Source organism: Saccopteryx leptura, chromosome 1, assembly GCF_036850995.1.
Source record: "Saccopteryx leptura isolate mSacLep1 chromosome 1, mSacLep1_pri_phased_curated, whole genome shotgun sequence".
NCBI classification, from domain to species: Eukaryota; Metazoa; Chordata; class Mammalia; order Chiroptera; family Emballonuridae; genus Saccopteryx; species Saccopteryx leptura.
In genome coordinates, this window is record NC_089503.1 from 263,493,810 (window position 1) to 263,518,552 (window position 24,743).

The window sequence follows — 24,743 nt, forward strand, 5'->3', positions numbered from 1 at the left end:
CGCGGCAAAGCGACGCCCCAGAGGGGCAGAGCATCGCCCCCTGATTGGGCAGAGCGTCGCCCCTGGTGGGCATGCCGGGTGGATCCCGGTGGGGCGCATGCAGGAGTCTGTCTGACTGTCTCTCCCCGTTTCCAGCTTCAGAAAAATACAAAAAAAAAAAAAAAAAAAATGTATGCCAATTTGTTCCTCTTCTTCTTGTTGTAAGGCAGCGATATGCCCTCTCCTTGAATCTGGGGCTTAGTGACTTGCTCACTTCTTACCCTGAAGTAACCTTCTACCTCCACTTATTCAAAGGTCTTCTCCCAAATGAGTTAACCTGACGGCAGAATTTAAATACACCAGTGACTAAGTCTTCTGGCATATAAAACACATATAAGGGTGTCCACCAACTACTATCAAAATCTAAAAAGTTAAGCCAAATAAAAAGCTATGGGTTCCTGATACACCTCCACTATACCCCAGGTGTGGCCAACAGTTTTTGACCCTGGGCCAGATTAGAAAGAAAACTTTTTTCACGGGCCAGACGAAATATTAAAATTAAAAAATGTTAAATACAAAAACGATTTGTTTAAGTAAGCAAAATTTTATTATGTAATTTGTTTATGAATAAATGTGAGAGAAAAAAATTTAATATACAATTATTATTTTAAATAAAAATATTTTAATAAAAATATAATTACATACTGTATAAATATCCAAACTGTATTGCAATCAATCAAAACAACATTTAATTAATAGAATGAGCTTGAAGAGGTTATATCGCAAATAAAACAATTATTTCATTTTACAAACAGCCTGGACATGTTTCCAGTTATCAACTATAGCTATTGTCTATGCTACAATGCCACTTGATTCAGCATACTTGACCACAAAAATAACGAATTGTTTGACCTTGGTTGTGCACTGGCAAACTCCACCTAAAAGAATGTGGGGTTTCACATCACCGCTAAACATCAAATAGTTCATATCGAGTACAGACGAGTACAAAAGTTGTAAATCTTTATAATGGAATTTTTTAAAAATAAAGAAGTATCGCAGCCTGACCAGGCGGTGGCGCAGTGGACAGAGTGTCGGACTGGGATGCGGAAGGAACCAGGTTCAAGACCCTGAGGTCGCCAGCTTGAACACTGGCTCATCTTGCTTGAGAGCGGGCTCATCTGGCTTAAGCAAAAGCTCACCAGCTTGGATCAAGGTCGCTGGCTCAAGCAAGGGGTTACTCGGTCTGCTGAAGGCCTGCAGTCAAGGTACATATGAGAAAGCAATCAATGAACTAAGGTGTTGCAACAAAAAACTGATGATTGATGCTTCTCATCTCTCTCCGTTCCCGTCTGTCTGTCCCTATCTATCCCTCTCTCTGACTCTCTCTCTCTGTCCTTGTAAAAAAAAAAAAAAAAAAAAAAAAAAAAAAAAAGGAAGTATCACGAATTCATTCAACCAATTATTGGAAGTTAACCCTAGATTAGTCGCACGCGGAATTCTTTTCCACGTATCACTATCTACTTAAATATCTCGATTTCCAATAATCAAAGATGCTTCCGCTTCTGAGTAGCTGAGATTTTAAAGTAGCGGAGAATATTAAAAATTTAATCATGGGCTGCATAAACTCATTACAGCCCATGGGGCCATATGTTGGCCATGCCTGCCCTAGAGTTTCCTGAAACACATTAAAGGGGGAAAGCAGATTTAACCCATTCAGCTGCCTCCTTTAGCCAATAAAAGAATGGTGCTGATAGAACTGAGGTCTCTAACTCTCCAGGTTGCTTCTGGATACACAAAATAGGCTGGTTTCTTCCCTTTGTATACATTTTGGTCTAAAAGCCTCCTCATTTCCCATAGGGGTCCTGTTTGCAGAGAAACTGTTAGAAAGTACCAGTTTTCCCCAAGGAGCTGTAGAACTAAGGTCCAAATACTAGCTCAGCCTGGACTCAGCCAACCCTGACCGTCCCCATGCCTCAATCTGGACGCAGGCTGCCCTCCAAAGCACACAGTTCTGGGCAGGCCACATCTCCTGGGCTAGGCAGGCCATGTCTCCTGGGTTTCAGCCCCCCTGGGGAATGGGACCCAAAGGCAATTAGAGCTCTGAGACCCCACAGCTCTAGGTCCTATAGTTCTGTGACAGGGGCTACCCCCACTCCCTTCCCCATCCCTGGTGGGACTCTCTCAGTGCCTTACCTGCTTATCATGGGAAGGCAGTTGTCAGCAGAAATATATTTTGAATAGACGTCCATATCCTGTCCTCAGAATCTCTTTCCATTCCTGGAGAAGTAGAGATGATGTGTGTGAGTGGAGGCAGAGGGACTTGAAACTGGCAGAGTTGGCAGCTAGAAGGCACATCTCTGAGGCCCTAGCTTTGGACATTCCAGGAACCCCTGCTCTTGAGGGTCTGCCCGTGAAATTCTAGGCTGTAATCTTCCTGATTGTGACCTCCGCACAGGAAACTCACCTTCTGTTTCTTCCCTTGGTGCACCTAAAAGGGCAAAGTGGAGCCACTTGTTACTTGCTGCAAGACCTCTGGCCCAGCGCTGTAGCCACTTAAAGTAACAAGCAACAAGTGAAATTAATTTTAATGTTAACTCAGTATATCTACTATATTACCAAATCCACGTGTAATCCACAAAAAACCTCATTAGCGAACTATTTTACATTCTTGTACTAAGTGGTCAGAACACAGAGTGCATGCACTTCACACTCAGCCCACCTCAATTAGGACCCACGTGGGTCTGTGCTCCACAGCCACACGCAGCCCGTGCCTACCGTGGGGGAAAATAGGTGACGGCGAGGGCGTCCGTAGACTTACGGGACCCACAGAGCTTCTCATTCTCTTGGAAGCAACCTCCCCAAGCCCAGCCGCCCTTCTCAAAGGGGAAGCCACCCGTCTCCCCGGAGCGTCTGTAGGACTGGCCCCCGCCCCTCCGTTGCGGCGCCCCTCCCGCTCCCAGGGTCGAGAATTTACCCACCGCGGGCTCAGGGGCCGCCGGGGCGGAGCGGAGCGGCCGAGTCCCGCCTCCCTCGCTGCGCCGCGCCGCGCCGCGTCGCGGGGCCGTCCCTGCGCCGGGAGCTCCGCCGCCGCCCGGGAGCCGGGAGCAGGGAGCAGGGATACGGGAGGCCGAGGGGCCGGGTGTGATCATGCTGAGCCGGCTCGGGGCGCTGCTGCAGGAGGCCGTGGGCGCGGTGAGGCCGGGCGCGGTGAGGCCGGGTGGAGCGGGCGGCGGCCGCGGCCGCCCCGGAGAGGGACCCCGGCGGGCCACAGGGCCCTTCCTGGCCCCTCGCCCTGGCGGCTCGCGTCCCCCGCGCAGCGCTGCTGCCCCCGGGTGCTGCTTTCCTGATCGCGCCGCATTCCCTGTTCCACTCCCTGACTGCTTCCTGTTTGCTTTTCCTGCTCCCTGGTCTCTCCCAGCCCCCAACTCTTCAGTGCCAGAGGGCGCCCGTGCCACCGGAGTCCCCTCCCCCGGCCTCTGCTGGCCGCCATCCTCCCGCACACTCCTGTCTTCCTGGTCCCCTGGTTGTATAAATAGCTGCCGCTTCCCTCCTGGGAGCGCCCAGACCACGCCGAGCCCTCGGAGCCCTCACCTCCACTTGGGCAGCGCGGGCCCTAACTGGCCAGGTCCCAGGAACAGGAAACAGGTCGTCAGGGGCGGGTGGGTCTCGCCTGGAGGCCGCCTTCTGCAGGTTTCCGGCCACTTACACATTAAAGGAGCCTTGAGTCAGGGCAGGCCAGCCACAGTGGGGCCTAGGGCAGGGCCAGGGGAGTGTACTGATTGATTTCTAACATTCCATCGGAGTTTGTGTTTTTGCCATTTTTGTTGAGGGCAGAGGCTGCCCACTAGGTTCACTTCATTCAGGGAGATAAAGGTGCAGTTTAGACAATTAGGCAGAGGCGCTGGACTTGAAGTAACCCTGCGGAGAATCTGTCTGTAAAAAGAACTCGTTTGTCTCAGCATAAATCCTCTTCTAATTGATCAGTTTAGTGTATCAGGTTTTCTCAGGAGAAACACCCCTGGGCTCCACTCCCTTCCCAGCACTCCTGCCTCAAGTCAGAGCTCATGGTGAATGAGAGCAGCCTTAGCCTTAGACTTGTGAAGAAAGTGAAAACCTTCTGCTCCTTCCACGTCTGCCCCACCTGCCCCCCAACCCTGCACTCCCCAGAAGTCCAGGGGTCTCAGGCCACCCCACCTGGGGAGGGGTTCCATATAACCTTTTCTTCCCCTCCTCCTTGTCCCCAATTAAGACAGCCATCATTTAGAAAGTGATCTGGCAAACTACCTTTATACCTCTCAAGGACAGCTCCATGCAGAGGGGAGGTTGGGGGACCACAGACAAGACCTTAACCCTAAGAAGTGAATTCCTGATGCTTCCAACGCTGGACTTCCAGCATCAGAGCTGGAGGATTTGTTAGTGCTCAAGGGAAACACTTTTAGGCAGGTGATCTTGGGTCCTTCAGTGTACAGCCTGTAGGCGATACCCTAGAAGTTTGACTGGCCCTGTGTGGTCATCCAGAGAGATGGGAACCCCTCTTTTTCCCTGCACCCCCACATCTTGCCCTTAGGTCTTCCACTGGCCTGGGTCATCAGGTTAAGACCCCAGCAAGTTGCTTTACTCCTTGTTAAGGAGGAAGCATGCTGCTCTTTCCTGCCCTCTTCTGACAAAATAGAATAGCAAGCATTATCCTTAAAAAGGAATAATTTGATACAATTTCTTTGGTCTAGAGGTAGAGTAGTTAACAATAGTCTTAGGTAAAGCATATCTCCCTGTTTTTTTCTCTCTAAGGGTATGTTTTAGCTAACCTGCATTCTCCTATTTATTCATTTCTTACTGGAATTTCTTTTTATTATTATTGGTTTGAGCCAGCTCCTGTCAGACTTGTGAGATAATTGTAATGCTAGTCAAGGGCCAGAAGGCACTCCAAGAGACAAGAAACTAGGGAACAGTGTCTTAAGGAGCTTGCAGAGATACTTAGTAAATATTAATGAGTTAGTTACCACACGTGTGCCCCTTTAGGGGCAGATAGATTTTGAAACACAACCCTGGCCCTTGGGGTGCTAACAGTCTAGTAGAAGAGATGACTGCTAGCCCAGCAATAATAGTACCACAAAGTATGTGGTAAGGTAGTCATATACCACAGTGTGTTGCAATGAGTGTGGGGATGTCACTCTGGCAAGGGCCGTGGTCTGCGCTAGTTTTCAAAGAAGACAAGATTGGGTAGGCGAGGCAGGAGAGTGTGTTGAGGCCTCAACTTCAGTGGTACTGCTTCCTCCCCCTGTTGTAATGGTCTTTTTTTTTTTTTTTTTTTGGTATTTTTCTGAAGCTGGAAACGGGGAGAGACAGACAGACTCCCGCATGCGCCCGACCGGGATCCACCTGGCATGCCCACCAGGGGGCGATGCTCTGCCCCTCCGGGGCGTCACTCCAGCGCCCAGGGCAGAGGCCAAGGAGCCATCCCCAGCGCCCGGGCCATCTTTGCTCCAATGGAGCCTCACTGCGGGAGGGGAAGAGAGAGACAGAGAGGAAGGAGAGGGGGGAGGGGTGGAGAAGCAGATGGGCGCCTCTCCTGTGTGCCCTGGCCAGTAATCGAACCCGGGACTTCCGCACGCCAGGCCGACGCTCTACCACTGAGCCAACCGGCCAGGGCCTGTAATGGTCTTTAAAGCATTCTTCTTGCCTGTGTTTCCTACATGCAAGTTTCCTACATGCAACGGCCAGATGACTCTTCCTAAAGCACTGCTCCGAAGGTGTCACTGACCTGCTCCCCATTGCGTGCACGCATATATACATGTAGTGAGAGAAAGAGGAGACAGACTCCTTGTCTTGGATTTCAAGGTTCCATAACCTCATCCATCCATCCTTGCCCCAGACACACTTTGCAGAGTACCTTCTGCAGGAAGTGTCTTTCTTTCATCTCTAATTCTGACCCAGTTCTTCAAGTTTTGGTTCCAGCGTGCCCTCAGCCTTCTCTGTTCCAGCCTGCTGGGAGTGACCCCTCTTTCCCCAGAGCTCACTTCCCACCTCTCCTGTGTTCTCATCTCACACTGCTTCCTATAGTTGAATTATTCAGTGTGGTTTTATAGTCTCTTCTCCTTTGTGGCGCTGGATCTGAGACATCCTGGTATTGCTTGTGGCAGCATGTAGCATGGTGTCTTGTGTGTCGCAGGCACCCAGAACATGCGTTCTGGATAGATTGGAGGAGGAGATACGCAGTTCTGTGGTGCAGTAGAGCATGTGGTTAGAGGGTGATGCATCCAGGAGCCCGGAGAGGGCTTTGTGGAGCTGGGGGCCCTCAGCAGGACCTCACTGGGGACTGTTAGGATCTGGATGAGTGCCAGGGTACAGGGCCTCCTGGGCAGAGGAGTGGCCTGAGCAGAGACCCAGAGCAGAAATGAGTCCCATTGATGAGGGACTACCTGATTATGAATCTTTCTCCCGCAGACATTTACTATGCAAGGAAAGAAAAGAAATGCTCTTTTTTGGGAGAAGTTGTTAGGGAAAGTGGTTGTTACCAGTTCAAGGCCAGTTCCAGCCAGGCCGTGGAGATGGAGAGAGCCCTGGAAAGGGGAAGTCTTAGGGCTTGCTCACAGCAGTCAGACCCCACCCCCCACCCTGGCTACTGTGGCCAACAGAAGGAACTGGAGGAGGCGTGGATGGGGTCAAAGCTAGCTAAGGAAGCGTTAGGGCTGCACACCCTGCGGCCTTGGACAAAAGCTGCACGTTCGTTATAAGTAAGGCACTTTTCTTCATATTATTGCTAATGTTGCACATCTGGCTGAACCGAGCCTGCTATGGCCTTGAACACAGCTTTTCACAGACTCTCAGATCCAGAGAGACCTGAAAACTTTGTCTTTCACGTGTGTTCCACCCGTGTGTGCTTTTGCTTTTGCTGCTTTGGGAGTGCTCTCCTTTTTTCCTCCGTGTCCTTCTGTTGAAGCATTACTATGTGGTGTTGAAACAATCTGTTTCTATGTCTTCTATTCCCCCTCCGACAGTCTCAGCTCCTCTGAGACAGGAACCATGGAATCATGGCATGTGGTGGGTCGGGAGGATACATTTCCAGCAGGGAGGGTGGTCTGGGGAGTGGTACCAGAGATCACTGGCCGCAGTTCGGATGTGTCCTGGAGAAAAGGTGTTAGGAGATGGTGGAACATCTGCCCAGGGAGTGTCAGTGGTGGCAGAGCCTGTGGTCACACCGTCCGATGTCTGCTCTCTGCAGCGGGAGCCCACCATTGACCTCCTGGAGGCGTTTGTGGAGCACTGGAAGGGCATCACGCACTACTACATCGAAAGCACCGGTGAGGCTCGGTCTCCCCTGTAGGGAAGTGTGTGTGTGTGTGGGGGGAATAGAGGCAGCGTCACCATGCAGCTCAGAGGTACAGGCGTCCTGGAGAAGGTGACATCTGCCCAGGAGTTCAGAGTGGGGGCTGGCCCTGCTCTGCCCTTTTGGGAAAGGAGGTATGTGAGGTGGGTGTAGGGACGAGGAGGTTGGGGGTCTCGCTGACTTAGTCCACAAGGCAGAGGTTGAGCTCCCCTCGCCCCCGCTGGCAGAGCATGCAGGCCTTCAGTCTGCAGGCACCTATGTACAGGGCTTACTGATTAAAAGAAAAGAAATTAAACAAATTCTTCTTTTCCCTGGGCCAACTTAGAGGGGTTGGAGAACATAAACCAAGGTATGTGGTATGTACCCACCTGGCCTTTTTTCCCAAGCTGACACACTAGGGAACCGAAGCCTGGGGCACCTGGGTCCATCAGGCTGGCTCACAGGAGGCAGAATCCGGTTGGTTGCTTTGCGGTCAGAGTGCTGGCATTGGTGGATGCACACTGATTGCGAGGTAACCTGTCCTGCACCCCTGGCTTTCACCGATAGAGTTCCGACAGGATTTGATACCATCTTACACCTTTCCTAAAGACTTGATTTCCAGCCTGACCTAGCCCAAGAAATTAGAAAGTGGCCTTGGACACTCTGAGGGACCCTCTGAACCCCTCACAGACCGGGTTCCTCAGGCTCGCACTGTGCACATTTGGATTGGGTTGTTCTTTGTCGTGGGGGCTGTAGGAGGGCACTGCGGTATTTTGTAGCAACTCTCACCTCTACCTGTCCGAGGCCAGCACCCTCTTCTCATGTAACAACCATACCTGTCTCTCCAGATATTACCAAATGTCTCCTGGGGGTTTAGGGGGACTACAAAATTGCCCTCATTTGAAAACAACTACTTTAGACTGATAATCTCTTTTTTTCATTGAAATATAATCGACATATGACATTATATTAGTTTGAGTTGTATTGATTAGATACATGGATAGATTGCAGAATGACCACAAACAATAGATCTAGTTAACATCCAGTCACTGTACATAATGACAGTGTTTTTTTCTTCTGATGAGAGCTTTTACAATTGCTCTTAGCAATTTTTAGTTATACAATACAGTATTTATTTTTTTCTTTTTAATTCAGTGAGAGGAGGGGAGGCAGAGACAGAGTCCTGCATGTGCCCCAACTGGGACCCACCTGGGGGCAATGGTCTGCCTATCTGGGGCGTTGCTCCATTGCTCAGCAACCAAGCTCTTTTTAGCGCCTGAAGCAGAAGCTATAGAGCCATCCTCAGTGTCCAGGGCCAACTCGCTCCAACTGAGGAGAGTTGCCACGGCTGCAAGAGGAGAAGAGAGAGAGAAGTGAGAGGGGGAAGGGTGGAAAAGCAGATGGTTGCTTCTCCTGTGTGCCCTAACTGGGAATTGAACCTGGGATATCCACATGCCAGTCCGAGGCTCTACCATTGAGCCAACCAACCACAGGCACAATACAATATTATTAACTGTAGCCACCGCTCTGTACATTACACACCCCAGGACTGTCCTTATAGCTGCAAATTTGTGCCAGTTAGACTGAAGATCTCTTGACAGCCCCAATTCACCAGGAGAGCAGTGAGGGATCCCGACTAACTCGGGCACCTGGCGCTTTGCTTGAGCCCATCCATTGATTTCCAGAACAGTCCCTATACCAGAGGTGTAGGAGTGGATGAAGCAGGTGCCTTGCTCAAGAGCCTGTGCTTTCAAGAAAAGCTAGGGGGTGCTCCAGGGCCAGTCTCAAAGTACCAAAACTTTAAGCACATACTGTACCCTCTGTAGCCCTGACTAGGAAAGGCCCACTAACCCGCTTCTCCAGCAGCACCTCTGCATGGTGCAGCGGGTTTGAGTCTGAACCCCTGGTTGTGCATTTTTTTCTTCCTGCTTTTTTTTTTTAAAAAATAAGAGTATTGCCTTCCATGCAAAAGGGTTTCCAGAAACAGGCTGCAGAAGATACTCTGTTGGGAAGTTGCTAGAAAACTGCTTCTAGATTATATGACAGGGACCCCTGAGGCCACCACAGCTTTTCACTCTGCCTGCAACCCTAGCAAAGGACCTCCTGTCAGCCCCAGGGCTTGTGGATAAGGAGCTGGGGCAGGCACACTTCCCGGAGTGTATCCTGTATGTGTGTGTTGTTGTTGTTGTTTAATTTTTATTTAGACAATTAAATTTAACAGGGTGACATTGGTTAACTAGAGTACATAGATTTTGGGCAAATATCTCCACATCATTTGGACAGTCGATTATGTTGTATACCCATCACCCAAAGTCAAATCATTCTCCATAATCTTATATTTATCCCTCTTTATGTCCCTCCACCTCCCCCATCCCCTCCCTCTTTCCCTTTCCCCTCCTCCCCCCTTCCCCCTCCCCCTTCCTCCTCCCCCCTTCCCCCTCTCCCTGGTAACCACTGCACTCCTATTTATGTCCATGAGTCTCAATTTTGTGTCCCACCTACATATGTTTTTATTTTTATTATTTATTTATTTATTTATTTATTTATTTTGTATTTTTCTGAAGTTGGAAATGGGAGGCAGGCAGACAGACTCCCGCATGCACCTGACTGGGATCCACCTGGCATGCCCACCAGGGGGCGATGCTCTGCCCATCTGGGGCATTGCTCTGTTACAACCAGAGCCATTCTAGTACCTGAGGCAGAGGCCACAGAGCCATCCCCAGTGCCCGGGCCAACTTTGCTCCAGTGGAGCCTTGGCTGTGGGAGGGGAAGAGAGAGACAGAGAGGAAGGAGAGGGGGAGGGGTGGAGAAGCAGATGGGCGCTTCTCCTGTGTGCCCTGGCCGGGAATCAAACCTGGGACTCCTGCACGCCAGGCTGATGCTCTACCACTGAGCCAACCGGCCAGGGCCCCTACATATGTTTTTAAATATGAGAGCATGAACTGTGAACTTGCATTTCCTCTGGCCTTGACTCGAAGCAGACTGTTAACCTGACCGCCCTCTCCCAGGTGCCCTTGGGCTTGACCGCATGGAGCCACAGTGCTCATCTTCTTCCCAATTACCCCATCTCCTGAATCTTGATTAGATGAAAACACCCCAGCCAAGAAGACAGACATTCCGTGGCGGCTGAAGCAGATGCTGGACATCCTGGTGTACGAGGAGCAGCAACAGGTGGCAGGCGAGGCAGGGCCCTGCCTCGAGTACCTGCTGCAGCACAAGATCCTGGAGACCCTGTGCACGCTGGGCAAGGCCGAGGTGCGCAGGGCCTACCGCCTCTGGAGCCTTCGATCCGAGCCTGGCCCCTGGGCCCAGCTCTTTCACCTGTACTCTCCCTGGTCCCAACACTGAGGGGGGTGCACAGGGCTGGCTCCCCTCATACCCACCCCTCCCCTTGCTCCTCTGCTTCGGTGTCCTCACTGTGGTTGAGGCGTCCTTTTCTTCAGTCAGTGTTCATTCAGCAGAGATGTGCTGAGGGCCAGCCACATGTCAGCCTGTGTCCTAGGCGCTGGGGGCACAGCCTCAAAGGGGCCCCCACGTGTGTTCAGCGATAAGGTTGTGGAGCAAAATAAAGTGGGAAGGGGGAACACAGAGGGACAGTCTACGGTGAGGCTTGCAGAGGAGAGGTCTGAGCAGTGAGGGGGGAGACGTGTGTAGGGTCATGTTCCTGTCGGGGGCGAGGCCTCCGCTCCTGACAGGTGCTCTGCTCTCCTCCCCGACCCTCAGTACCCCCCAGGCATGCGGCAGCAGGTGTTCCAGTTCTTCAGCAAGGTCCTGGCCCAGGTTCAGCACCCTCTCCTGCATTACCTCAACGTCCACAGGCCTGTGCAGGTGCGGGGACAAAACGCCAAGGCATGCCTGGGTGTATGACCCCCTCTCTTCCCTGCCCCCACGCCCCTCTATTTCTGTTCTCCTCCCCTTCCAGAAACTTCTCCGGCTTGGTGGGACAGTTCCTGGATCCCTCACGGAGAAGGAGGAAGTGCAGTTCACCACCGTCCTCTGCTGCAAGATCCAGCAGGATCCAGCCCTGCTCACCTACATCCTGGAAGTGAGTGCTCTGTGGGAACAGAAGAGGGAAGGCCCCAACCCCAGGACGAGCCCCTATCATGGCCCTTCTGAGGCAGCAGAGGTCGGGCAACTTCCCCCTAGCTCCATGCTGAGGCCCTGACAGTCAGCACATCCTGCCTTCCCCAGAGGTGGCATGGGCAGTGGGCTCCACCATGACCCAGCCTCACCTAGTCTCCCTTGCAGGGTAAAAAGTCTGTCACTAGGAAGAAGGCATCCAAAGAAACCAGTGCCCAGCCCAGAGAGATAGCCAGTCTCCAGGACAAGGACCACCCCCACAACGAGGCTTCCGACAGGGATCCCTGTGGGACCTGGGCCTTGACCACCCCGCTGCCTCTTGAGACCCAGGAGCCTGACGGAGGGATTGGGGAGAGCAACCTGATCACTTCCCTGATCGGCTTGTGCAAGAGCAAGGTGCTGGCTAGATGCCCCGATGGCGTGAGCTGGGATGGTGTGAACTGCAAGGAGGGGATTTGGGGGCTCGGGTGCAAGTCCTGAAGTTGTACCCCTGTCCCCTAGAAAAGTCGTGTGGCCCTGAAGGCCCAGGAGAACCTGCTGCTCCTTGTTAGTGTGGCTCCCCCGGCAGCTGCCACCTACCTGGTGCAGAGTAGCCCCTTTTGCCTTGGGATTGTCAAGCACCTTTGCCAGCTGTACCAGTCCATGCCCACCTTCCTGGACCCGGCAGACATTGCCGCTTTGGAGGGCATCAGCTGGAGGTAGGCCCATGGCCAGGGAAGGCAGGGTGCATCTTCAATGGCTGGAAGCCCTGCCCGTCCTCTGGTAGCCAGTCTCTCTTGTTTTCCAGGAGGGATGGGGACCCCTGCTGACCACCTTCTTCCCAATGTTACAGCCCATCCTAAGGGCCTTAAGAGCCCCCTGCAAAACTGACCACCGTACCCTATGCCCTTGCCTACCTCCTTGCCCTGCAACAGAGGGTCCAGGGCAGGGGAGGAAGGGCCCAGCTTGCTTCCAGAACAGAGCTGAGAAGGCCTCACAGCTCCTCCCTCACTCCTGCAGATTACCCAGTGCCCCGTCTGATGAAGCTTCCTACCCTGGCAAGGAGGCCCTGGCTGCCTTCCTGGGCTGGTTTGATTACTGCGACCACCTCGTCACAGAGGCACACGTGGTGAGCAGGGGGCAACAGTGAGCGGGGCAGGTGTTCCCTGCTCATGCTGCTCTGCCCTCCATCTCCACCTGGAGGACTGAGTGGGTCTCTTGGGAGCTGGGCAGGGCCCTGGGTTATCAGGGACCCTCTGCTGTTTTGGACACTGCAAGGACTGTTGTCTCGGGGGGGGGACTGTTCGTGGAGGAGCGTGTGTAAGACGTGCTCCTTGGTGCCCAGGTGGTTGCGGATGCCTTGGCACAGGCTGTGGCTGAAAAGTTATTCGTGGAGATTCTGCAGCCACAGCTCCTACACGTGTAAGTCTGTCTGGTCCCTTCATAGGTGGTCATGCTGTGGATCAAACCACTCACTCACCGGCCCCTTCCTGTCCCTGCAGCCAGGGACATTAGCCAGTCACATGAGTCTGTGGGCTCCACTGGTTTGTGTTGACCATTACTGCTCCCTGACACATAATGGCTCAGAGCCACCATGGGCTAGCAAAGGCCTCTGCCCTGGGACTCCATGACCTCAGGAAGGATGGAAGGGAGCAGAGAGATACTAGCTGGAGATGGAAGGAAACCAGGAAAGGACTCTCTACCCACCCCCACCCCCAGATTACCCGCTCCCTGTCCCTCTGGCATCCCCTGCCCTTCCTGGCTCAGTGTCTGTCACATAGGTCTGAACAGAGCGTCCTGACCTCCACCGCCCTGCTGACGGCCCTGCTGCGCCAGCTTCGCTCCCCTGCACTGCTGCGAGAGGCTGCAGCCTTCCTCCTGGATGCAGGGGAGCAGCCTGCAGCCCCCAACAGCACCAGCACCCTGTGCACCCACCTCATTGGGCACTGCGACCACCTCTCTGATGAGGTGAGCTGGGGAGGTCCCCATCTCCACTCACTTCCACCCCACCCCTGCCAAAGGGACTTCTTCAGGTCTCCTGCCTTTATTAGCGTTCTAAGTGGTTCTGTCTTTGAGACACTGAACCCCCCGCCGTCCCCCAGAAAAGAAACAGTGGTGTGGTGTTTGGTAGCCAGACTGCTTTGTCACACAGTAGTTTCCTGTGACCACATACTTGTGAATGCATTTTATATTTTGCAAACTGCTTTTATATTCAATGGACTTGTTTGAGGTTCACAGCCACTCTGAGGTGGGCAAGGCCAGTATTCCAGTTTTTGGACATAGAAACTGAGGCACAAGGAAGCCAATTTTCTTGCCTGTTATCACACATCAAGTTAACAATGGAACCAGGTTCAGCCAGACTTCTGATTCCCAGGCCAACACTTATCCACTCCCCCCAAAACCTGCCTAGGAGAGGGGACCCCTTCTAGGGGAACCTTTCTTACCTGGGTGAGCAAACTCCCAGGCACACCCAGAAGCTGGCGCAGGAAGGGCCATCCTGCTGAACCCCTCCTGCCCCAGATCAGCATTGCCACACTGCAGCTGTTTGAGGAGCTGCTGCAGAAGCCCTGTGAACAGATCGTCCGAAGCCTGATCCTGTGCCACCTCGAGGGCCGCCGTTACGTGGCCCAAGGTTCTCCAGAGCCCGAGAGCTATGAGGACAACCTGTAAGTGAAAGCTGGTGCCTCTGGGAGGCCAGGCCACACCCCGGCCCTCAGCATCCCCACACTTTCTTTCATTGGTTCATTGGTGCCACACCTGTGTACCCTGGCCAGAGACCTGGAAGAGGACCCCTACTTCACAGACGGCCTCCTCGATGCCAGCTTGCAGCCCTCTGCCAAGCACCCCCCAGCCCCTGCCACCAACTCGGACGGCAAAACAGCGGTGACTGAGATAGTCAACAGGTAGGGGGCAGGTCAGAAAGTCTGAGCCCTTGAGTGTGTTCTGTCCTTGTCCATGGCCCTGAGGGAATACAGCCCGGGTGGCGGTGTTCCCTCCTGGAGGAGATGGAGCAGACAAGCTAAGCACAATGGGGCCCCGCCACACCAGTGGTCCTGTCTCTCAGCTTCCTCTGTCTGGTTCCTGAGGAAGCCAAGACCTCAGCCTTCCTGGAAGAGACTGGGTATGACATGTACGTCCACGATGCTTTTGGACTGGTGAGTGTCGAGGCCTCTGACAGCACCCACTTCTCACCCCTCAGAGCTGTGGGGTTAATAACTACCTTCGCGCTCTGTCAGCTCTGCCCACGGGGCTCCCCACTCCAGCCACGGTCCCTGCGCTCACCTTCCTGGGTGGCCTCTGTGTTGGGGCCTCCTGTGACCATGGGACTTGTCCCCTCAGCTCTCCCTCCCGTTTCAGTTCCAGGAGTGCAGCTCCCGAGTCGCCCCCTGGGGCTGGCCCCTAGCTCTCTCACCCCCTGACCTCCATGAACCCGAGCTGCCTTTCTTCGAGGGGCATTTCCTCCGAATGCTGTTTAACCGCATGTCCCGGATTTTGGAACAGGTAGCTAACAGGACTGGGCCCCAGCCGGAGGGCGGAGGCCCGCAGGAGCACCCCAGATGGGTGCCTCTGGAGTCCTTCAGGGGAGCAGGGCCTGCCACATGGGTCAAGTCATCCCCAGCTCCATACCCACCCCACTCCCCCACCTTTCCCCAGGCGGGAAGCCCCGTCTCGCCTCTGCTCCACACGCCCTAACATGTTCTGGCCCTCAGCCCCAGGGAGCCATGACACACACATCATGTGAGTCTCCCACCCCCGCACACATTCACACTGGCCAGGCGCCTTCCTGGGGGAGTGCAAAAATGCTCACCACCCCTGCCAAGCCTTGGTTTGTCCGCCGTGTTCCCTACAGCCATACAGCCTGAACCTGCAAGTGACCTCAGTCCTGTCCAGGCTCGCCCTCTTCCCCCACCCCCTTATCCACGAGTACCTCCTGGACCCCTACATCAACCTCGCCCCTGGCTGCAAGAGCCTGTTCTCTGTGCTTGTGCGGGTAAGGCTGCCGGGGAGTGTGTCCGTGATGGGCAGGACGGGAGGAGGACAGGACAGGGTTAGGGGCTGCAGGTGTGGGGACCCTTGCCAGTACCAAGGGAGAGCACAGGGACCACCCCCCAAGGTGCTACAGAGCCAGGGCACCTTCCTTGAGTGTCACTGGTCCCCGCCTCGGTCCTCTCTTGTTCTTGCTCTAGGTAATCGGGGACTTGATGCAGAGAATTCAGAGGGTACCCCAGTTCCCAGGAAAACTACTCCTGGTGCGCAAGCAGCTGATGGGTCATGTGCCTGGGGAACAGTGAGTAACTGAGGGAAGTGGGTGCCCAGGGAAAGCCCTGGGCCGGAGGGCAGAGTGGTTCAGGGTGGGGAGGCCTCAGTGCAGAGCTCTGTCCTCACTCAGAGGGGTCTGCCCCTGGGGTATGCCTCAGGGACACTGGGATGTCACACTGGGGACATCCAGCCATGATTCTGTTCTCCTCCTCAGGCTGGACCACCAGACCCTCCTCCAGGGTGTGGTAGTACTGGAGGAATTCTGCAAGGAGCTGGCTGCCATTGCCTTTGTCAAGCACCCCCCACAGGGTCCTCACCTGCACCTCTCCCCGACCCCAGCAGGGCAGGTCTGAGCCAGGAGCATGACCAACCGGAGGGGAGAATGCTGTCCTCACCTTCACCCAGGAGCTGCCTCCCCCACACCCCCGGGCACAGCCCCCACGATTCTTCTCCCTGGAAGGGGCTTGGCTCCATCTCCCCTCTATCCAGGGACCTCTGTGTCTGTGGAGGCCAGGTTACCTCAGAGCTCTTGCCTTCTTGGCTACACCAGCCTGGGTTTCAGGAAGTGGGGCTCTAAGGTACTGGAAGCCAAGGAGCAAAAGAGGTGGCCTCCTGAGCAGCATGGTGTCCTTGAGGCCTTCTCAGGGGAGCTGGGTGATGGCCACCAGGTGAGCATCATAACCCAGACCCTCCTGTGTTCTGTACCTGCCACATGCCTCTAAGGGCCATTTGTGGCCAGAGCTAAGACCTGTGACTTGATTCTGGTGGGCACAGGGGAAATGAGCTGATGGCTCCAAGGTTGCTCAGGACTGGAGGTCAGAAAGATGAGGGCATGGGAGCCCTGTCTCTGTCGTAGTCGGTACCATAGATGCTGCTGAGACTTGACTTTTTCTCCTGCCTTCTTGACCCTTGTAGAAGGGGCAGTGGATGGCAGGAGCAGCCCGCTCTTCTTGCCTGGCCCTTCTAGAGACTGTTGCAAAGTCCCAGCCACCTCATGGCAAATGGCCAAAGCATGCTCCGCGCCCAGGCGGGGGCAGTTGCTAATGAGAACCTTGACGCAACTCCACCAGGGCGGGAGAAGGCCTGGGGAGCCGGGGGCTGGGTGCCAGGCTCTAGCTCCAGCTGGTTTCTCTGGCGCCTTCTGAACCCGTCTCGGCAGGTCCACAACACCTGGGCAGAGGAGCTTGAGGCTGGGGGAGGCCAGGCCCAGCCTCAGTGTTCTCGATGGAGTGCCCTTCCAAGGGAGTTCTGGGGACAGATGGGGCCAGAAGGCCCAATGACAGGCCCCAAAGGCCTAATGGGGATGGGCCCCAGGCAGCAGTCGTGGTGCGCTTCCCCCTGCCTGCCCTCGGAGGCTGGGGCTGACACCCCACCCAGCCTGAATCTGTCTCGACCTGCGGGAACACAGGCGGCGCCAGGCATTACCTCACAGCAGGACTGCAGTTGCTGGCTTTGCTCCTGGGCAAGGAGGAGCGGGCCAGAGCCCCTTTTGCTTCTTTTCCTGCCCATGCCGCTTCTAGAAGCCAACCACAGGTTGCCAAGAGGTGACATGAAAGAGGAGGAAACTCAGTGACCTCTCCCTCTCCCGCATTCCTCCCAGCTGGGGAGGCCTGGACTGCTGTGCTGAAGGACACTGGGCATGTGCATGCGTGTGTGTGCACATGGGTGTTGGTGTGGGACAAGAGCAGAAGAGCTCCGTGGGCAAACTGGGTCTGGACTCTAATGCTGAAAATGTTCAAGTGTCCAGGAGTCACGGACACCCCCCTCCTTAATGCACTTTGACATTCTCATGGCGTCCCCCACCCCGACACCACAGCAATAAATGGTGTGGCTGCGTGGACACAGTCGCCCTGTTCTTCTCCACCCTTCGCATCCTTCTGCCCAGGGCCCCGCTGCTAATTTGGGCTCGTCTTCCTCCCCAAGGAAGACAAATTAAGTTCCTTTTTCAGCACTGGGGGGGGGGGGGGGTAAACAGGCTCTGGCAGTGCAAATCTGACGTTCCCCAGTGGCTGCCAGGAGCAGCGGCTCTTGGCCAGGCGGCACCGTTTCTGCTCGGCTTGCCCCACAGCTGAGGGCTGGCTGGCCTCAGAGACACTGAGGGGGTGGGCCATCTGCAACCAAGTGCAAGTCTCACTTTAGGTGCTTAGCTTGTGAGTTGTATGACTGCTTTAGTGGTAAGCGGTGGGCCTGTCAGTTTAAAAATCTTGTCCCTAAGAGAGAGAGAGAGAGAGAGTGTGTGTGTGTGTGTGTGTGTGTGTGTATCCTGTGAGGGAGTCACCACACTGGAGGGCAGGGCAAGCTGGTCTGGGGTTCTCTTCTTAGTGCATGTTAGAGTCACTTGGGTGGCTTTTTAAAATACCAGTGCCCAGCTCCACCTTCCAGGAGTTAAATCTCTCTGGGGGTGGCCCAGAATTGCTCTTCAAAGCTCTCCAGGTGATGCTCATGGGCCCCCAGGGTTGAGAACCACCCTAGGCTAGACGACAGAAGCAGATCTCTGCACTTTAACATGGATGTGGCCTAGTTAGTGGGTCCTCAGACGCAGAAGTGAGCCAGAGTGAAAGGGAGTCGTTCCATCACTGGGAAGATATTTGTCCTCAGGAGGGCTCCTAGCACAGCCCCAGAGGCCAGAAAGACAAGATGGTGGTCCAGAGAGGCAGGGCAGCAGCTGGGGAGGGGCATCTGATGGGACCCTGTCCTTTGCTTCAGTGCCAATGTAGAAGCTTCAGAAGGGAGGCCTAATCAAGAGCTTCCAGCTCAGAATCAAAGATCTGGACTTCAGATGCAGTAAGGGGCACACAATATATTTGTTCATTTCTTTTGATTTTCCCTATATTTTAGCTAAGTTATTTTAAACAATTTCTATCATGACTCAGCTGGGCTAAGGGGAAATGAAGAAAGGGTTTTGGTTTGGTTTGGGCTGGAGTCATAAAAGGCAGAGGCAAGAGCCAGAGAGCTGGCCGAGTGGCCAGGGAGGGAGCAGCTCAGGGAGGAGCCCAGGCAGGGGCAGCTCTTCTGACTCCTCACCTACCTGAAGCTTTTCTGGGGTTCTTTCTGCTCAAAACTTGGAGGGGCAACCAAGATGAAGAGGTTCTCAGTGGGCCTGAGACAGGCGACGGTGGACAGCGGAAGCCTGCCTGCCCCTGGTCCTGCAGTCAGCTTGCTGTCTGGGAAGACCTGGGTGGCTGTTGGTGGGACAAGAGGAGTAACTTCTCTTCGGAGGGCAGTTCCCTTCCTGCTCACTTCCCACAGAGACATTTAGGTAGGAAGGCAAAGTAAGCAATACCTATTCCTTCAGCAAGGGGCCCCTTCCCTTGGAGTGATCTCCCCAGGATCCCCTCCATGTTCTATGTGCCAGAGAATCCAGGACAGAAAGTGATGAGCAGATGCTGTGTCAGGTTCAGAAAGTCCTCACATACCCTTAGGGAGCACTGCCCTCACTGTGTCTCAGGATCCCTGACTCTGGACTCCTTGCCTGGTTAAAGGCGCTGTCTCTTTTGGTGCAGTAGAGGGACCTGCTCCACAGGGAGGAGACAAGTCCCTCTGAGAAGCAGGAGAGCTTCCCTGCTCCCAATACAATGAGATCCCTAACTGCCAATTCCTCCATCAGAGGCAAACCCACGGTGGAGGGAGCACAGGTTGCCAGCTTCCTGTCCATTGATGTCACCTTTCTATCTGTTGACTGGGACAACAGATGATTCCTGAAGCCTCTGTAAGAGCTGGCGTTGTAGGTCTTCCTCCATCACTTTCCACCAAAAGAAGTTCTCACCCCGAACCTTTGGGGGCTCATCTTGGATACCTGGGTTCCGAAAAGCTACTGTCACCAGCACATTCAGGCAGATGCCATCGGTATAGTCTTTGCCCAGGTGCTGTAGTCCAAGCAACCCCTTGGTCTCCACTGCCAAGTGGTGCAGAGTCAAACACTCCTGGAGCAGCCGCAAAACAGCCATCTTGATACCACCCCTCTGCCCTATCGGGGTAAAGCCACAGGCAGTGATGGGCAGGTGAGGCATCCCCACTGTGCCCACCAACACCCACACTGTCTGGACACTGGTAAAGGTAGCGACAAGACGCTGACACACCAGACTGCAGGGGAGCTCTTGGGGCAGAATGAGAGGGTGCCTGGCCTGAAGGCGGTACTGGGCAGCCAGCTCCACCACGTGCAGAATGTCATGGGCTCGCAGCGGAGCGGGCAGCGAGCTTCGTGGGTACCAGGCAGCTTGCAAGGACTCCGCATCTGCCTCCTTGGAGGTCTTGAGAACTCCACCTGGGGGAAATGTGGGGGATGGGCTGAGGGAAAGGGTCTGGCAGAATAAACAGCTACCAGGCATTCTAACCCTGGCACCCTAATCTGGAGATGCTAGGCTTGTACCAGCCAGAAAAGGCGCTCATCTCACCTGACGATGAGCTGGGGGAAAGGTGGAAATTGGCCCCTGCCCACTCTGCCACCAGGTGTGCTATACCTGTGGGCTGAGCAAGGAACACGAAGCGGATCCAGGAGGGGCCCCGCTCCTCCACCGACAGCAATGTCACAGGCTCACAGTGCAGCCCAGCCTCCTCCTTCACCTCCCGCTGTAGCGCCTCCACAATGGTCTCCCCAGGCTCCATTTTCCCCGCGGGCAGGTACCACGACCCATGGCATTCTTTCTTGGCCTCCTGGATCAGTAGCACCTCATCCTGAGAAGAAAGACAGGATCCTCACCCCCACACAGCCAGGCTGGAAGCTCCAAAAAACAGGCACAGACAGCAGCCTTCCCTTGCCCTAGGGCCGGACCGTATCTTAAACAGTCACCCAATATGCCCTTTCTAGTGGACACCCTCAGACTGTTGAGTCTCCTGGGTAATGGCCCTTGTGTGTTGTCCCTCTGGGTAATTTACCCCTTTGCATTCAGACTTCCATTGCAGAAAGGGGCTAAGGTTCCTGGGAGCTGCTTCAGGGGCTGTGGTCCAGGCCCCACAGTGGGGGTTGTCACATGCCCTAAATTGTCTGCATGTCACCTCTCCCTCATGTTTTACAGACTGCTATGGCCTGTCCTCACACTGGAGTCAAGGCTTTGAAACATTCCCCTACTCCACCTCATACAACTCCCATCTATGGCCTTGGCTCCTGCTAGCTGTTGTTACAGCAACTTGTACTGAGATCAGCACCAAAAAGAACACCACACATGGGTGGGAAGTTCTGACTGTAAGCACAGGCTGTGCTGTTACTGCCTGTGGGACCCTGGGGAGGTCTCTGCAGCACTGAACACATCTTTAAGAGTCCACTCCGCCGCAGCGTGCACTGCGCTAGCTAGATTCTGGGAAAAGGAAGAGGGATAAGACAGGTCTCACCACAAGGAACTGAGGCCTAGTGGGATGAGACACACAGGCTCCTGGATTCGGTTTTCTCCTCTATACATCTGACAATCGCGGGATTTAAGGACACAAGGCTCAGATGTCAGTGTCACAGTGCTTTGCAAAACTGGGAACTGCCACCCATAAAGAAGCAGTGGCTGCTGCCGGTAGGTAGGTCCTCTGTCCCCACGGGACTGGCTGCGCGCTCCGGGGCCCCGGCGGCAGGCCGGCCACCGGCCGCTCACCTGCTCGTTGAGACACACGGCCAGCACCACGTAGCAGACGTTCCTCCGCAGCCGCACGGGTGCCGGCAGCTCCCCGGCCGGCACCGAGTCACACCTCTGCACGCACAGCCCCTGACCCGCCAGCACCGCCGCCAGCTCCTCCTCCAGGCCTTCCGAGGCCATCTGGTCCCCAAGGAGGCGGCGGCCGTGCCCAGCAGACCTGCCGAGCCGGGTGGGGGGTGCGACGCGGAGGAGGCGATTGTAAGCGGTTCTGACCTCGTCCCTGTCCCCGCGGACTGGCAACTGGCGTGCTGGCGACAGCGGAAGCGCCGGCCGAGCCGCGGCCGCTGATAGGCTGTGCGTCCCCGCGGCCTACCCGAAGTGACTGGCCGCGCTGGTCGCCGCGGAGGCGGGGCCAGTCCGTAAAGGGGCCCGGCGCCCCTACCAAGAGTGCAGACTGCCCGGCTTCGGTTTCTCTATCCGTTTCTCCTCGACCTCTCCCGGTACCTCTAACCGCCAGCCTTGCCAATTTCTCCAGGCGCGCAGCTCAGCACTGGTTCTGACGGTTACGTCATCCTGCCTGAGGGCTGCGAAGCACCACAGTGGCCAGCGACGGTGACGTCACAACAAGCCAAATAACGTCACAGAGGCTTGGGGCTGAGGCTGGGACCCAGCTTTTGTCATAAACGTACCACCTCATTACCCAAAATGATCACTTCCAAATAACTTTTTTTCCACCAAAAATGTACTGAATGTCACAGTAGCAGGGGAACATAAGCTCATGACTCAGAGGAGAGTCTGAACTACATAGCTGGAAAGGTAGATGCACACATATAATAAAAACTCAACTCAGGCTTATAAGCCAAGTGCTAAATGACTGGTCTAAGGAGGAGGTTTGACAGCGCTCAGAGGAGGAGGAAGCAGGACTGGGATGGTCAAAGTGTAGTTGACAATGGAAGAAGGGGGACTTCGGGCAGGGGGCCTGGGATCAGTGTCCCAACCCCTTACCCAACACATTCCCTAGGCAGTTTCAGCGCCCTCTACCCTGTAGCCTGAAAGCCCTTCGAGGGCAGGGACCAGGTCCTGCTCCTTCATCTCTGTTGCCCCCACGCCCAGCTGGCTCAGCCTGCCGCATTGAAAGCAGGGTGTGGGTTTTGGCGAGCTCCTGCTTCTCTCCCAGCCTGACCTTTCATCTTCAGAGCTTCTTTTAACCTCCTCTCAGGACAGGAAGGCAGGGCCAGCTGGAGGGAAACTGTGAAGCCAGTCAAATCTGGGATCCTCCTCAGTAGGTCTCCCCTTTCCCTCCTGCTGGCTTTGTGCATCTCCCTTTTGAGGGGAGAGTCTCTTGGTGGATCAGACAAAGCATTGGACTTGGAGCCAGTTTCCAGGCCTCTGCTCAGGCCTTGGCTGGCTCTGTGTCCCTGAATAAGCTGTGGGCCTCAGTTTGCTCATCTGTAGTGTAGGCTCATAATAGCTCTTACTTCACAGGCTTGTTGGGATGGTGAGATGTCACAGGAGGAGCTCTGTGGGCCATTCAGCATAAGGCACCCTCACCAAGCAGCCCACCAATCCCCACCCCCACCCTGGGCCCTCCTAGCCAAAGCACTTGTTGCTGCAACACAAAGGCCTACGTAGTTTCATAAAATGTGCCTCCAGGGCCACAACCACACTAGACTTCACTCTGGGCAATGCCAGCCAGGCCAGATCTGCCTCCTTAGGCCCTTCTCATACATTGAACTGTGAGTTCCCTGGAGGCAGGCCCTGGATTAGGCTACGGGGAGGAGGATTCTTGGTGGGCCCACAATCTTTTGAGGCACTTGGTGAACATTGCTGCCCCCAGCCCCAGATCTCTTGCCTCCCAAACAGCTGAACTCATGGGTCTGAGAGTCAGGACCCCAGGACTGCAGAGCAACTTGTCAACATAGTGTGTGTGTGTGTGTATGTGTGTGTGTGTGTGTGTGTGTGTCTCAGTTTTCACATCTGTAAAGTGGGGACACTGTTGGTCCCAAACTCCTTTCTGCCTCCGGGGGATGACTTGAGAGAGAATGAGGTCATGTCTGGGCAGGGCTCGGAGAGCCTCAGAGGCAGCCAAAGATAAACACCACAGCCTGACTGCCTGGAAGCACAGAGGCTGCATACTGCAGCTCCACTACATTATCACTGGGCAGAGCGCTCCTCTCCTCCGAAATGGACCCCATCACCCGTGATGAGGCACCTTGAAAGCCAAAGCCACTTATAAACTGCAAAGGGCAGCCCAGGCAAGGCCCTTGCGGGAGTGTACCTTTCTCGAGAGCTGAGGGAGACCACAGAAAGTAGACTTTTTCAAGGCTTTGGGAAGAAGAGAGCACACCACAGACCGAGGCAGGAGAGGCCCTGAGACAGAATGGGAAAGGCTGAGGAGTGAGAGTCTGAGATAGCAGCCTTGACAACCAGAAACGAAGAAAGGTCTCCATCAAGTTTGCTCTGTGCTCCATTTCCAGAGAGGAAAGATTACTGGCTGGTGGGGGTGGCCATGCAATGGCCAAGAGTGTCCACCCAGTACAGTGCCCCTGGAAGTGAAACTTGAGCCAGCCATTCCAGGGCATGTGGACCCACATGTGCAGAAAGGCAGTGTAGGCAACCTTGGAAAAGGACAGGGATAGTCAGGCAGGGTGGGACAAAGGTGTCAGTCACAGAGCAGCAAACCCTGTCCCTTGTCAAAATGGGAAGGGTAAGGAAGGCAGTAGCCCCAGGTATAGGAAGAAGGTCTAACCTAACACTTAAGTACGCTTGTGGTTACCTTGGGCGAGCCACATCTATACTCTAGGTCATTTGTAAAATGCAGGCATAGGTGAATCCTGAAACAGAGATGGACATTCATGGAAAACTGGTGAATCCCAATAAAGTCTATTGCTTAGTTAACAGTGTTGTGTCCAAATCAATGTCTTTGTTTTGATCACTATGCCAAGGCTATGTGCCATGTTGACATGAGAAGAAACTGGCTAAAGGGGAATTGGGAACTGTCTGTACTATCTTTGTGACTTGACTATAAATCTACAATCATTTCAAAATAGAGTCCAAAAAATGTACTCTGTAAAAAAATAAATTAAAAAAAAGGTAGCATTGAATATACACACCTGGGTTACTTTTAGCTCTAAGGTCATGCCTCTATGCTGTCTGGGCCAGCACGAGGGGCTGGAGGTAAAGGTGGACAGTGAGCTGCTGGGAAAAGCAGAGGCCCAAAGGGCAGGGCTGGACTGGGGTGGGAAGCCAGCTGAGCCTCCATGAGGAAGAGGGTCACTGAGTGCCTCCAAGTCTCAGGGCCAGTCCCCACCTGGACTGGCTTCTTTCCTGATCCAGGCCTGGGATATTTGATCTATCCTCTGTTTGCATGGAGTCAGACCCAGCACGTCCTAGAGAGTGCCGAGGAGGGGGCAGAGAGGTCTGTGGAGAAGAAAGAGGCCTAGTGACAGGGCCACCCTGATCTCAGAGGAAAGACTCTGTGTTTGGTGTTCTGGGGTGATATCAGGACAAGGCTATATAAGGTGAAGTATAGGATGAGTCACTCAGTGCCACTTGGAACATGATCAGGCATAAAGTGCAAG

General features: G+C 54.4%; 2 protein-coding genes across 2 annotated transcripts; one reads left to right on the forward strand and one right to left on the reverse strand.

Annotated features, from left to right (window-relative positions):
- Positions 1-3,037: 3,037 nt before the first annotated feature.
- Positions 3,038-17,444, forward strand: FHIP2B (FHF complex subunit HOOK interacting protein 2B). The gene is made up of 17 exons (XM_066351210.1): positions 3,038-3,171; positions 7,202-7,280; positions 10,371-10,540; positions 11,009-11,113; positions 11,208-11,330; positions 11,534-11,761; positions 11,867-12,063; positions 12,365-12,473; positions 12,690-12,766; positions 13,126-13,312; positions 13,865-14,010; positions 14,119-14,247; positions 14,409-14,499; positions 14,702-14,845; positions 15,195-15,335; positions 15,532-15,632; positions 15,819-17,444. The coding sequence occupies exons 1-17, from the start codon at positions 3,127-3,129 to the stop codon at positions 15,955-15,957; spliced, it is 2,211 nt and encodes a 736-aa protein (XP_066207307.1). The 5' UTR covers positions 3,038-3,126; the 3' UTR covers positions 15,958-17,444.
- Positions 17,445-18,397: 953 nt separating this feature from the next.
- NUDT18 (nudix hydrolase 18) lies at positions 18,398-21,460 on the reverse strand. Its single transcript, XM_066351233.1, has 3 exons — positions 21,181-21,460; positions 20,065-20,278; positions 18,398-19,868 (listed from the first exon to the last, which is right to left on the reverse strand). The coding sequence occupies exons 1-3, from the start codon at positions 21,340-21,342 to the stop codon at positions 19,273-19,275; spliced, it is 972 nt and encodes a 323-aa protein (XP_066207330.1). The 5' UTR covers positions 21,343-21,460; the 3' UTR covers positions 18,398-19,272.
- Positions 21,461-24,743: the final 3,283 nt, after the last annotated feature.